This window comes from Ctenopharyngodon idella, chromosome 15 (genome assembly GCF_019924925.1).
Source record: "Ctenopharyngodon idella isolate HZGC_01 chromosome 15, HZGC01, whole genome shotgun sequence".
NCBI classification, from domain to species: domain Eukaryota; kingdom Metazoa; phylum Chordata; class Actinopteri; order Cypriniformes; family Xenocyprididae; genus Ctenopharyngodon; species Ctenopharyngodon idella.
In genome coordinates, this window is record NC_067234.1 from 11,256,920 (window position 1) to 11,271,815 (window position 14,896).

Genomic DNA, 14,896 nt, shown 5'->3' on the forward strand with positions numbered 1-14,896 from the left:
TAACTTAAAGGCAGAGTATGTAAATTCCGCTGTTTGAGTTTGCTTATTCAAAACAATAACAAAGGTGTAGCTTGATGACACCATGAATGAGTATGGAATCATGGACTGTGTCGTCTTCACCTCCACAGCCGCACAGATTTATTTAGCTGTTTTAATTATGCTTATATGCCACAGTCGGCCACTGCTGCTCATTTCATTTTGTTGTTTATGCAAATTTTATGCACATTTCTGTTTTACTTGGTCAAAACAATCATACTAAAAATACACTTAAGTGTGTTGAAAGTTATGTTAACATTACTCTGTGGCTTAGTGGCTGGTATGAGACACTTGTTGCACATTGCAGTAAGCTAGATCGATATTAGAATATCATATTAACCCCTTACTGCTAACCCCTCAATTTGGCAAGTGGGACATAAATGACATAACCAGAATAAAAAGGTTGCTGCTCATAAGTCATTCTGAATAGACACATAACCAACATATATTTGGAAAGCTAACACTTGAGAGTTTACAGTTCAAAACTGAGAATTACTCAGACTGTTATTAATATGGAGATATATAAGCTCAAACATAAAAAACTAAAACAAAAATATTAAGAAAATAATTTTTAAATGTATAAAAATGTTATGTGTATGTGGTATAACAACTTATAACCACAATTAAAGTGAACCCACAGGTCTGCTCAAAAATAAGACTCCCCCCCTCTCCTTACCCAAACACACAGGTGAACAGATGATACACTCTCGCTATTTCCTCCACCACCAGGTGCCATATTTTACCGTAAGTAACCAAAAATGTGTTAAAAACAATAGAACTATACCTGGCTCTTACAGCCGGCATGAGACTTCTTCATTATGGAGTCTTAGAATCTTCATTATTCTTTTATCATTATTCTTTTGTTTGTATTCAGCCATTATTAGCCTTTATTCTGGCATTACATGGCTTGCCAATCTACACCACCTTGATCCCACTATACATTAATCCACCTATTAACTGAAGTCTTTCTAGAAAACAAAAAAATAAGCATATTCTTGGAACCTTATGTGAATTCTATTCAGAATAGCTCCTGAAATAGATACACACACACACACACACATTGTGGAAATGATCGCAATCCCAAAACACAAGGAGCTGGAAAGCTTCACGCAAGGAAAACAGGTCCGTAGTCACAGTAGAGGATAGACAAAGAAGGACTGAAGCTGTTGTGTTTAAGTAGAGCGTCTTCTGATTGAGTCCATGCGATAATCATCAGTAATCCGGAGAGCACGAACGGGTGAAAGAATGCGGAGGCGAGTGAGAGCCTGGCGCGCTTGTGACAATAGGATTGAAAGGGTTTATTTTTCCTTCTTCAGAAAGAATTCAGTCAGAGTCACAAGTCTCTGCAAAATTCTTTCTGATCATAAAAACCTTATTTGATGGTCCATGGTAACTGAGGCCCTTGCTCCGGCTGGTCCGTGGGGGAGGGTCCCGCAAAATGAGTTTTAAAGATCTTTTTGTTAAATATGACAAATAATTGTGTTTGATTTGTCTGTCGTTACATCTAAATAAAACATTAGAAATGGTAGGGAAACATCAGACGGGTCTTTGTGAGGAGTGTCAGGAAGAGGAATCAGTGGAGCATGTAATTCTACATTGTAGAAAATACCAGACGAAGAGAGAGATAATGGAAAATAATCTGAAGGAGTTAGGGGGGCAGAAACTCTAAAAACAACCCTAATTATGAGTGAAAGAGCATAGGTGAAGGGTTTTTTAGGGGAAACTGGGCTTTATTATAGGATATGATGGTAAGGAAGGTGTTTGGTACTCATTTGGACTGATTATTCTTGTGATATTCATTGATGCTTGTTGATGCTTAACCTCTATAAGAAGAGTGTTGGTCTCATGTCTGTATGTGGATTTGTTCAATGATGTATTTTTTATGAATCTTTGGTGGGTTTTTTTTTTTTTGTTGTTTGTTTGTTTGTTTGTTTTTTTAATATTGCAAAGGGGTTAAATACTTTAAAAACAGTTGTTAGATGATATCCCTCAAATTTTGTGACTCTAGTTGTTTTTTTTTTTTATAGCCAAAGTAACTCTGCAAAGATCACTATTGCACAAATCATGCGAAAAAAGCCTGCTCTTGTCATAATTAAATCAAGCAAAGTAGATTTATTTTATACTTTGAGGTTTGGCCTTGTTGGTGCATTGAGTTGTACAAAATTTAAGGAGTCACACAGTTCTTTAAAACAATCTGAGGAACCTGAAAGCCAACACCCAAATTAAATAACCCATAAGGATAAATTCAGAATCATTTAAGTCATGTAGAATATCTTAAATAGATTTAAAAGCATCCTTTGAGGCAGACAGTCATCAATTGCAGATTTCTTAAGCCAGGTTTCAGACAGAACCATTATATCAGCATTTGTCATATCTACCCAGATCTTGATCATATCTATTTTGGGACAAGACTTCTAACATTTAAATGAATAAAACCAAGTCCTGATCTGCTTTAAAATCTGATGGGGAAGGTAAACAGGCCCAGGTTGGGGCTGAACATTTCCAGACATCATCAATAAAAGCACACATCACAATTTTGACTTGACAAAACATGATTTATCAGAGCTATAAATGTAGCAATATATATTGTTGCATTTAGACACATGCTTTAGACACCGATCACTCTGAGGCGGTCCCCATAGCGTCTTATTCAGATGCAGTGTCTTGTTCCCCTTCTCAGGGAACCATGTTACATTTGTAACCTGAGACGTTTTGGTCATATTTACGAAATGTGCCGCTGTATACGGTTTCTTGATTGGATAACCAATCCTATCAGTATTTCCGGGAAAATTACAACAGTGACAATAAGTTATTAAATGCATGTCTGAGGTTAAATGCTTGCTTTTATAAGGTATGCATTGTATCCGTGATGAATTTTGATTGTTGGTCATAAAAATATTAGAGCTTAGAAAACAAGTACCATTACACACAGAAACTGCAGTTCTATAATACAGCACTCTGTTCCTCTATGGGAGCAGCAAACAGACTCATGGGAAAGGGACACTGTGTATTTAGAGACCATGATATGTGTACAGCTTTCATTACACTCTAACAAGTAAGACAAGACATCTTGTAGATTAAAAAAAAAAAAAAAAGAAAGATTCTATTCATCAAAGTAACTGGATAATCATTGAATTTTCCTGGTTGATGAATGTATTTGCATTTAATTTTAATTTTAATGGCAGTATGATTTTGCTTCGCACTGCAGAGATTTTTTTTTGCTACGATAAAAAAAAAAAACTTATGTGACTATAGTGTGTTTAAATGGGGAACTTGTTCAACTCTAATTTTTCTTAATAGTTTCATCAACTTTATTTGTTTTAACAGAACACTGCTTGTGCAAAAGGAGTTTTAGCATGAAGGACCTTCCTACACAAAATATTTCATTCACAGACTTCAAATTAAATGGTTTCTACAGCCTTGGAGAATGGAGGCCTTTTTTATTCATCCCTTTCTTTCTGATGTTTTTATTAGCTATCACAGCAAATTGTATTGTCATATATTTAATCATATGTCAAAAGTCTCTGCATTCCCCAATGTATGTGTTAATAGGTGTGATGGCAGTGTTAGACTTGATCATGCCTATATTTTTTGTACCTAGCATGCTTCTTAGCTTTTTATTTAATTGGAGTGGGATATCTTTAACAGGTTGTTTAATGCAAATGTTTGGCATTCACTTTGTTGGAACATTTCAAATTACTTTGCTTTTTTGGATGGCACTGGATCGTTACTTTGCAATATGCAAACCTCTTAATTATCACAAATACATGGAAATCCCTAACTTTCTAAAATTTGTTTTTGCACCAGCAATCAGAAATGGACTTCTGATGGTCACTATGGTCTCTCTGGCTGGAAAATTGTCATTTTGTGTGACAAATGTGATCGATCACTGTTTTTGTGAGCACATGGCATTGGTTCAGCTAGCATGTGGTGATATATCTGTTAATAATATTGTAGGACTTTTGTCTGCTTTCCTTATACCAGCAGCAGATTTTATTCTTGTTACTGTTTCTTATGTTGTGATTTTTACCTCTGTGTTGAAATCAGGTAAAGCTCACATGAAGGCCTTAAACACCTGCATTACTCACTTAATTATTCTGTCAATTAGTTTGATTTCTGCTTTGATTGCATTTATGTCATACAGAATAAAAAATAACATTTCTTCCAATAATCGTATATTTATAAGTATCATATACTTATTTTTTCCTAGTTGTTTTAACCCAATAATCTATGGATGGAGAACAAAAGAAATAAGACAATCATTTCTGAAGTTTATAAACAATGCAAAGGTCTTTCCTTTAAAAAAATGAATGGATTATGTTTGAAAATGTCCTTAAAAAAAAATAATAATAATAATAATAATAATTAAAAAAAAACATTGCTTTGAGAAAATAAAGATGCATGATGTATGATACTGTATCTTATAGATAAAAGCATAATACATTTAGAGATAAAAAAATAATGCAATTAATGTATTCATAGAAGCATCTAAAAATCAAATATAGGTTAAAAAAAAAACTATACACAGATGCAAAAATATGACCCTATAGCTTGTAATTTGTACCCTGACATTAGTAAAGTACTGCATATTATGGTTGTTTTGTTTGTTTGCTTGCACTTATATTACCACCTAATTCACTAATATCTGTCAGGCAGTGGGGTAATTTTCTGAGTAATATTCCATTGAAATTACTTATTGCACCTTTAATGATTAAACAAAACTTGATATTGCATTGCAGATGAAAAGCATGTCTACTGTTGTCTGTTGCTTTTTTTTTATGGAATGGTGTACTGTAATATAAACTGCACAGGCTCTGTAAACAAAGTAAAAAAAAAAGCACTTAATGCCATAAGACTTTCTGACTGTGGTAACAAACTTCATAGAAGCTAATAAAATATTTAGAAACCATTCTATAGTTTCAAATAATTAATTCATCAAAGTTAAATATCACCCCAGGTAAAAAGCAGAGCTAGTCCCACTTCTAAGTGTGAAATGTTTGTTTTTAAGCAGGCTTAATAGCAGGGATTAGAACAACGATAATGTCTCGGGTTAGGACTGTAACCCTGGTTCCCTGAAAAGGGAACAAGATGCTGTGTCATCGTCATTGATGCTTTGGGAATGCCTCTGCGTGAGAGTCTGAAGAATGTGTGTGAAATCAGGCCAATGGCATGACAAAACATCACAGGCGAGTGATATAGCGCACCCAGACCAAACATTGTCAACTTATATTAGGTCGAAGCAAGTTGATCACTGGGATGCAGGGAGTATGGCAGGGAGACGCAGCGTCTCGTTCCCTTCTCAGGGAACCAGGGTTGCAGCCGTAACCCAAAACATTCCCCTTCAAGAGAACTTGCACTGCGTCATTGTCAATGACACTTTGGGAATGACAATACCCAATCGCAAGACTTCCAAGTGCCTGTCTGTGCGAATCACTGCGAGAACACTAAGACGAAAGCACCTGAGAACCTGGGGCCGTATTGACAAAACATTTTATCTTACCACTAAGAGTTCTCCTAAATAGCAGTAAAAGTTCTTAGCTAAGAGTTTTCTCTTAAAACCTATTACCAAAGCTGCTGAAACAAACTTTTACTAAGGAATAGACAGAAGTCTTAAGCTAAGAGTAAGGGCGGGGTTGGTGTCGTTGCTATGGATGATGTCAACACACTTACTAACTATGCACACAGTGATTGGCTGATGGGGGAGGAGTCTCTGTCAGCTATTTAATCATAGAAATATTGTAGAATGAGGTATCATGTTTCCATATTCAAATAAAGGTTTTAAAATACAAATGATGCCATTTTCAAATAAAGATTTTTAAATAAAATTGTTGCCATATTCAAATAGAGGTTTTAAAATGTAGGCTAAGCATCACTAATTAAACTAGTATATGTTCAGCTAATTGTCAGCCTCTTACATGTCTGTGTCTCGAGAGATTGCAGAATTCAAGCGACAAATGATGTTTTATGAAGAAAGTTTGAGGAGCATGTTCAGATGGTCTACCTAATCAGCTCGAGTGGAGGTATATATACACAGATGAGAGCCGACTCACAGAGTTACCTCGACAGTTTTCTGCATCCCTCCGCCACCCCGTTCTCACTCTCGGCTGGGGATACAGGGGAGAACTCTGGATTTGGTCTAAAGCTTGGAGTCCTTGATCCCCTTGGACAGCACGCCAAATACAGGTATTGTATTTTTTTACTCATTTGTAAGTGTGAACTCGTGAAAACAACTGCCACAGGTAATCGGACTTTATTTATTTATTAAAGATTTATTTTTGATGTTTTATTGTAGATTCAAAGGAGATAGTTTAAGCACTAAAATGCTTTGTGAAATACTCTTAGAGCAAAAATTTAGGAGTCCTAAAATCTGGGCTGACACGTCCATTGTTTTTAAGAGTATCGGCAAGTTAGGAGCTACTTTTAGCCTTAAAGGGTTAGTTCACCCAAAAATGAAATTTCTGTCATTAATTACTCACCCTCATGTAGTCCCAAACCCATAAGACTTTCGTTTGTCTTCGGAACACAAATTAAGATATTTTTGATGAAATCCGAGGGTATTTGATCCACACATAGACAGCAACAACATTTGCACCTTTTGAGGTCCAGAAACGTAATAAAGACATTAATAAAATAGTCAACATGACTACAGTGGTTCAACCTTAATATTATGAAGTGGCAAGAATACTTTCTGTGCCCAAAAACAAAATAAAAATAACGACTTTATTCAACAAATTCGTCTGTCCCGTCATACTGCTACGCTATTTTCATTGCAGAGCTTCAGTGTTTACGTCCAAACTGCGGCTCATGCGTGTGATGCTGACGCAGGAGCCGGCCAATAATGAGCCCGCGTTCAGACATAAACACTGAAGATCTGCAACGAAAATAGCGTAGCAGTATGACAGTGGACAGACAAATAAAGTCGTTATTTTTGTTTTGTTTTTGTGCACAAAAAGTATTATATAGACATTAGCTCAACTGCTCAAAGTAATGGAGAAATAGTGCATCCTTGTTTAATTTGTGTCTCAGCAGATCATCCTGGTAAGCCTGCAGCACTACCATTGTGTGCAGGCCTCCACCAGCCTGACATGCTGCCACATATGATTTGCCCACAAGCCGCTAGATGACTTAGCATGGCTTCGAGGGCAAAACCTGAGCCTTCAGTGATGATGCCTCACCAGAAGAGATACCTCACAAGTGTCTCTTCTACCGGGAGCATCCTTACGTTTCCGTTCTCAAATAGCCCCTCTACATTCGGATAGCTGAAATGTTGACAGGGGAATAAGCAAGCCGAATATGGCTTTCCCCAAGAGTTCAACACCTCAGTGTGAAGTTCTAGATGGAAGGGAAGGTTTACGAGGGAAGGGCGGCCATGACCCACCAAGAAGCGTTCATGTGCCGCGAGCGACTTCCTGCTTCTTACGCGACTAGGCTAAACCCAATCTAGATACAGACCATAACCTCCAACAATTCCCCATATATGGGGCTGGCAGAGGAGGCAGACTCAGTGGGCTAGCAGCATGCTTTCCTCTGGATCAGACAAAGCTGCTCTCTCCAAATTGGCTTCCTGCTCCAGTAAGAGAGCAATTGAGCTAGCAGGAGAGGTCTGAGAGAGTGAAACTCTTCTCCCAAACTCATCCACCACATCAACCTGCATCAACCACCAGTCATGTCTGCACACGTTCCCATAGCGTCAACATCATGACGCAGTGTTAAGTTAGAACTTAGAAAACAATTACCAGAAACTGTAGTCCTATGAAACAGCACAAAGAAGATGAGCTCTATTACTCCATGGGAGTAGCACACAGACTCATGAGAATGCAACACTGTGTATATAGAGACCATAAAATGTGTCAAGCTTTCATTACACTTACAGTACATGAGTAAGACACGGCATCCTATCTGAAAAAAAAAAAAAACATACAATGAATGATGTGGGTAGATTTAATATCATATCCTGTTTAGTGCAGTTATACAGTATATGAATTTTATATCATATAAGCCATTTATTATACTTCTGACTTGTTGAAGTGTCAAAGAAGTTTTTTTTTTTTTTCCCCTTCTAAACAGTTTTAAAACTTCAGAACTACAAAACAATTAACATTGTGTGCTTACAAGTGAGCCAGATCAGTTTTTTACCTTGTTTTTTTTATGTATATATTATTATTATTATTATTATTATTATTATTTACCTGACTCATAGAATTAGTTCCTTTTATTTATTTATATATTGCAATTAGCAATAAAAAAATGCAGAGTTATATTTGTTGGCAAAATACAACTTATGACTGTAGTGTATCTTAGTGTTGTTAAAATCAACTTCATTTGTTTAAACGGACACTGTGTGTAAAAGGAATTTTCAGCATGAAGGACCTTCCTGCACAAAATATCTCATTCACAGACTTCAAATTAAATGGTTTCTACAGCCTAGGAGAATGGAGGCCTTTTTTATTTATTCCTTTCTTTCTTATGTTTTTATTGTCTATCACAGCAAATTCTATTCTAATATATTTAATAAAATCTCAAAAATCTCTACATTCTCCAATGTATGTACTAATAGGTGTTATGGCAGTTGTAGACTTGATCTTGCCAATAATTTTTGTACCTAACATGCTTTTTAGCTTTTTATTTAATTGGAGTGGGATATCTCTAACAGGTTGTTTGATACAAATGTTTGGCATTCATTTTGTTGGAACATTTCAAAATACTTTGCTTTTGTGGATGGCAGTGGACCGTTACTTTGCAATATGCAAACCTCTTAATTATCACAAATACATGGAAATCCCTAACTTTCTTAAGTTTGTTGTTGTGCCAGTAATAAGAAACGGATTCCTGATAGTCACTATGGTCTCTCTGGCTGGAAAACTGTCATTTTGTGTAACAAATGTTATTGATCACTGTTTTTGTGAGCACATGGCATTGGTTCAGTTAGCATGTGGAGATATATCTGTTAATAATATTATAGGACTTGTGTCTGCTTTCCTTATACCAACTGCAGATTTTTTGCTCATTACTCTTTCCTATGTTGTAATTTTCACCTCTGTGTTGAAATCTGGAAAAGCTCACATGAAGGCCTTAAACACCTGCATCACTCACTTAATTGTCTTAACATTTAGTTTGACTTCTGCACTGACTGCATTTTTGTCATACAGAATAAGGAATAACATTTCCTCCAGTAACCGTGTATTCATAAGTATTGTATACTTATTTTTTACGTGTTGTTTTCACCCAATAATTTATGGATGGAGAACTAAAGAAATAAGACAAACATTTATAAAATTTTTAAATAATGCAAAGGTCTTTCCTTTAAAAATATGAATTACTTTTATGGATAAATGGGTAAAAGAACATGACGATACATTAAAGATGTGACCTTAGCACAAGGAGCTATTGTTCTGAAGAATCAAAAAATGCCTATTGCTTGGCAGACATCACTGAAGGTGTCCTGAAATATCATTCCTGCTCTTGGTTCTGTAAACAAAGCAAAAACAAAATGACTACTGCTTTTAATGTGTTATGAACAAAATATGGTCATATTGTCATTACTGATTAATAGATCAAGACTGATGTAAACATTATTTTTCAATCTATACTCCACAACCCATTTTAAAAAAAATAAATAAATAAATAAATTATGATAACTTTGCAAAAAGAAAAAAGTAAAAAAGTCACATTGATGCTTGCTATGACACTGGAAATTTAGTCTAGGTGCATCCCATTTATCTGGATCATCTTTGAGATGTTTCTACACTTGTCTACAATGTTGTCCACCCATAAAAACTGCACAGTTTTTTTTGACTAAAAATTGCTTCCACTTGATAGGTATCTATAATTACTATATGTACATACTATGTAATTAGGGATGCAATTACATGCAGGTATTTTAAAAATGTAAGTACAATGTAAAAACATATATCATTGTATCACGTTTAATTTGAATGTGTACAAAGTAGGTTCCATTTTTGTTCCGTTTTCACTGTGCTGTGTTCCCTTTGCTAGTTTGTCTCCATGGTTTTTGATTGGGTAATGTACGTGTTTCTGCTTACATTAATTATCTTTGTGTATTATCTTTGTGTCTGTTCATTCAGTTTCTTTGTCCAAAATCGTCTAAGTTTGTGTGGTCGTGTTTACATGTTCTCCTGCAATATCCCGAGTGTTCCTTGTGGATTTAATAAAGACTGTTTTGAACCCTAACAGAAGCAAAACTGCCCAGTGTTGATCTTCGGGGGACATTCAGCAAGTTTGTGGAGTCGGTGCTGGAGAAAAATAGGCACACTCTGAACCCAGAGCCCAGCCAGCTATCACCCCACTGCACAGAAACAACGCCAGAGCCCACTGCAGATGGAGAGGCCGAGCCTGCCGTGATGAATGAGCCAAACATGAGGACTGAGCAAACCATCACCCTAGAACCCGAGCCTCACTAAATGTCTCACCAGATGTGTGAGCCAGAAAAATCAAGTGCCGCCATGGGATTATTAGTGGAGTTTGAGAGAATGGAGGAAGACCCTGTCCACACTCCCACAAATCAGGGTGAGCTGCAGCATGCTCTGCTTGTTATGATGACTTGGAAAAGGAAGTTTAACTGAATCTCCTATCACTGCTGGTCCTGTCCACCTCAAAGTCTCATGTTTCTCCGCTGGTTCCACCCAGCTCAAAGTCTCCTGTGTCTTTAGAATTCCTGCCCAGCCTCCCACTCCTGCCTCCTCTTCCAAGGTCAGCCAGTCTGTCAGCCTCACCTCCGCTGGTTCCCTTCAGCCCCTCGACTCTGACATCACTCTATTGTGTGGATTTGCCTTGGGTCTTCCGGTCTCCAGCTCTGCCCAGTGAAGAGGATCCTCGGCGACCAGTCAGCTCCACCTTGGCTCCTCCCTCCCTCAGATCCACCTGGGACCCTTACAGTCCCCCCGGACTTCTTCATCCCTCCGGCTCTGCCTTGGCCAGACGTCACACACTGCCTGCGCCACGGACTTACAGGACTTCAGCTGCACTTTGTCTCTCCACCCCTTTGGCTCCACAACAGCTCCTCCTCAGTCCTTTGGCACCCTGGTTCCACCTCGGTTGCCTGTTGCTGCAGCTCTGCCCCGGTCTACAAAGCCTTCAGTGTCGTGTGGTCTCATCACGTGTGTATGTTGTGTATATACACTGAATGTTCAGTTTTGGTTTCGTTTCCATTGTGTTCTGTTCCTGTTTGCCTGTGTTCCTATGGCTTTTGATTGAGTTATGCATGTGTTTCTGGTTATGTTAATTATCTCTGTGTATTTAAACCCTCTGTTCATTCAGTTTGTTTTCCGGTAGTTTACGTGGTTGTGTTTATGTTCTCCTGCGATATCCTTAGTGGATTTAATAAAGATTTTTTTGTTCTCTATCTCCTTCGTTGTGTGATTTATACAACAACCAACCCTGACAAAATGTAAGTACATAGTAAATAAAAACATCTTATATAAAGTGGGACTAAAAATGTTATCGTATTGTTTTTTTTTTTGTTTGTTTTGTTTTTTTTATAAAGTGGAGGCTGTTATTTTTTTAATGCAAAGTTTATCTGTGTATCTCAGTCCACTCTGATCTTATTCCTGTGCCACTTAAATGTTATTTTGTGTGTTTATTAGCAAGATAGTAATTTTGACCCTCATTATATATATTAAAAAAAAAAAAAAAAACTTTCTGGTCAGTCACCGACTCTATGGTCAGCAGTCCAGCGAGCTCTACAGTGTATCTCCATTCCTTCTGGCTCTGCCATGGTCATCAACTCCGCCGGTTCCACTGTGGGCTTCTCTTCCACTGGCTTCTCCATGGGGTTCTCCAGCTCTGCTCTTGTCCCTTCCTTCACCAGCTCCGCCATTGTTTTTTTCTCTGCTGGTTTGATCAGGGTCTTCTTATTAGGTCAGTTACAAAAAGAACTGTTAATCAAGTTTATATCATTTTATCAACTCCATGTCATCATATAACTCCAATACATCATATCTTCATTGGAAAGCGTGTGTCTCCTCATCTTTGCTGCCATCTTGTTACTCCTAACTAGGTTAGGAGACCTCTCCAGCTCTCCTAAATAATTTAGGAGCTAAGACCTAGTCTTGACACTTAAGAATAAGTATGATTCATAAAGGTTCCTAAGTCTAGGAATAAGAGTAAAATTACGTCATTCTTAGAATTGTGACACACTTAAGACTAAAATTTTACTCTGAGCGGCTTTATACATATGGGCCCAGACCTGCAGGAGCAGGTCAGTGTAAATATACATCCATGTAGCAACAGGTGTATAATTCTGAAAAAGTTGCTTGGAGCCAGGCAGAACATTGTGTAATTTTTACACAGTGCCAACATGGCACTGAAGCCATACTGGGCAGGCAGTGAATAAGTGTGCAGACACCCCCACGAGAGTGAAGAGACACTAGAAGGAGCGTGTCTAGTGCAAAATCATGAACCTGACTCTTCATTTCTTCCACTCCAGATAGGGGTGCCCTGAACTTAGTTTTAATATATTTTACATCAATTTTTTATTCTCAACTTTTATTTTTATTTTCATTTCTCATGCATGCTATTTTTAGGTCCTCTGAATTTGTTGTAATTATTTTGATTATTTTAATTACTTTTATGTAAAGCACTTTGAGTTACCATTGTGTATGAAATGTGCTACATAAATAAACTTGCCTTGCCTTGCCTATAATAACAAAAGTCTCACTCATTGAGTAAATGTCTTGGGTTACATGCTAGACATGCTACTGTCATACACTGGTTATATAAATCCTAGTAATCAGAAAACAATTACCACTAGTACAGAAACTGCAGGCCTATGATTCAGCAAAAAGGAGGTGAGCTCTATTCTTTAATAGGAGTAGCGCACATACTCATGGGAACACAACAGTGTATTTAAAGACCATGATTTGTATCATGCTTTCATTACACTCCAACAACACATCTTATCTAGAAAAAAAAGCATTCTATTCAGTAATGGGGAGCACAGATTAAGTAGCATGGGTAAATTTAATATAATATCTGTTTATGTATGAGTTATGTGTGAATTTTATGCTTGTCATATGAGTCAATCCATTGTACTTCTGAACTGAAGTGTCAGAGGAAGCTGTATTTAACTGTCCAGATTTACATCACAGTATAACAATGCAAGAAACTTCAAAATTAAGGTAAACTCTACAATATAGTGAGAGAGCCCATAATGTTTGAAATGTTTATAGATTCTGGGAAATGTGAAATGTAAGAGAGCTTAAAACAGTTTATTATTTATTGTTATAATAATAATAATAATAATAATAATAATAAGTAGTAGTAGTAGTATCCAAAATGTCCTTGCTGATATATATATATTTTTAATGCACAGTACAACTTATGACGAAAGTGTATCTTGGTATTGTTAAAAGGTCAATCTGATCAACTATAATCTTGATCGTCTCCATTTGTTTGAACAGAACACTGCTTGCACAAAAGGAGTTTTCAGCATGAAGGACTTTTCTGCACAAAATATCTCATTTACAGACTTCAAATTAAATGGTTTCTACAGCCTAGGAGAATGGAGGCCTTTTTTATTTATCCCTTTATTTCTGATGTTTTTCTTGGCTATAACAGCAAATTCTATTCTCATATATTTAATAACAAGCCAAAGGTCTCTGCATTCTCCTATGTATGTACTAATAGGTTTAATGGGTGTTGTAGACTTGCTCTTGCCAATCTTTTTTGTACCTAGCATGCTTCTTAGCTTTTTATTTAATTGGAGTGGGATATCTTTAACAGGTTGTTTGATACAAATGTTTTGCCTTCATTTTGTTGGAACATTTCAAACTACTTTGCTTTTCTGGATGGCACTGGATCGTTACTTTGCAATATGCAAACCTCTTTACTATCATAAATACAAGGAGATCTCAAATTTTCTAAAGTTTGTTTTTGCACCATTAATCAGAAATGTACTCCTGATTGTCACCATTGTTTCTCTTGCTGGAAGACTGTCATTCTGTGCAACAAATGTGATCGATCACTGTTTTTGTGAGCACATGGCATTGGTTCAGTTAGCATGTGGAGATATATCTGTTAATAATATTGTAGGACTGTTGACTGTTTTCCTTGTACCAACTGCTGATTTTATTCTCATTATTGCTTCCTATGTTGTGATTTTTACCTCTGTATTCAAATCTGGCAAAGCTCACACGAAGGCCTTAAACACCTGCATTACTCATTTAATTGTCTTGTCAGTTGCTTTAACTTCTGCCTTGATTGCATTTTTGTCATACAGAATTAGAAACAACATTTCCTCCAACAACCGCATAGTTATAAGCATCATGTACTTATGTTTTCCAAGTTGTTTTAACCCAGTAATCTATGGATGGAGAACAAAAGAAATAAGACACACATTTCTGAAGTTTATAAGCAAAAAAGTCTTTACTTTTTGAAAAATGAATGTTTTTTTTTATATAAATGAATGGATAATATGTGATAATTCATTTAAAATTAAATTAATAAATATACAATAAAGACAGATATTGCATAAGTATTTATATAGGCCACTATACATATGCCATCCACTTACATAATCGTAAATAATACAATTAATAATAAAAACACATTTATCAAAATGCTTTTTCAATAAACAGTAATATATTAAAGTCTGCATTGTTAATGAACATTAGCCTATTTCCTATAAAACGTTGTTTTTAAACAACAATTTATTCAAATCGTGTTTTCAATAAAGATATTATTCAAATATTGTCTTGTAAATAAACATATAAATCATGCTAATTACTTGTTACTTATTCTATTTAATTATACATATTTTTATGCTTTATTGTGGAGTTTACACATGTAAGCAGTTTTGATAAAAAGGCTACCATGGTTCCAAATGCCATAACTTTGAGATATC

At 36.2% G+C, this 14,896-nt stretch overlaps 3 protein-coding genes across 3 annotated transcripts; all 3 read left to right on the forward strand.

Moving 5' to 3' along the window:
- Positions 1 to 3,392: 3,392 nt before the first annotated feature.
- Positions 3,393 to 4,548, forward strand: LOC127495632 (olfactory receptor 52N2-like). The gene has a single exon (XM_051862577.1). It carries the CDS (start codon positions 3,393 to 3,395, stop codon positions 4,344 to 4,346), a length of 954 nt encoding a protein of 317 aa, XP_051718537.1. The 3' UTR covers positions 4,347 to 4,548.
- A 3,813-nt stretch (positions 4,549 to 8,361) lies between these two features.
- LOC127495650 (olfactory receptor 52K1-like) lies at positions 8,362 to 9,832 on the forward strand. The gene has a single exon (XM_051862596.1). The coding sequence runs from the start codon at positions 8,398 to 8,400 to the stop codon at positions 9,349 to 9,351; it is 954 nt and encodes a 317-aa protein (XP_051718556.1). The 5' UTR covers positions 8,362 to 8,397; the 3' UTR covers positions 9,352 to 9,832.
- Positions 9,833 to 13,481: 3,649 nt separating this feature from the next.
- LOC127495523 (olfactory receptor 52K1-like) lies at positions 13,482 to 14,429 on the forward strand. The gene has a single exon (XM_051862439.1). The coding sequence runs from the start codon at positions 13,485 to 13,487 to the stop codon at positions 14,427 to 14,429; it is 945 nt and encodes a 314-aa protein (XP_051718399.1). The 5' UTR covers positions 13,482 to 13,484.
- Positions 14,430 to 14,896: the final 467 nt, after the last annotated feature.

What these genes read in the sequence shown, in the direction of transcription:
- LOC127495650 (XM_051862596.1), top strand. Translation starts at nt 8,398, where the DNA reads ATGAAGGACCTTCCTGCACAAAATATCTCATTCACAGACTTCAAATTA.
- LOC127495523 (XM_051862439.1), top strand. Translation starts at nt 13,485, where the DNA reads ATGAAGGACTTTTCTGCACAAAATATCTCATTTACAGACTTCAAATTA.
- LOC127495632 (XM_051862577.1), top strand. Translation starts at nt 3,393, where the DNA reads ATGAAGGACCTTCCTACACAAAATATTTCATTCACAGACTTCAAATTA.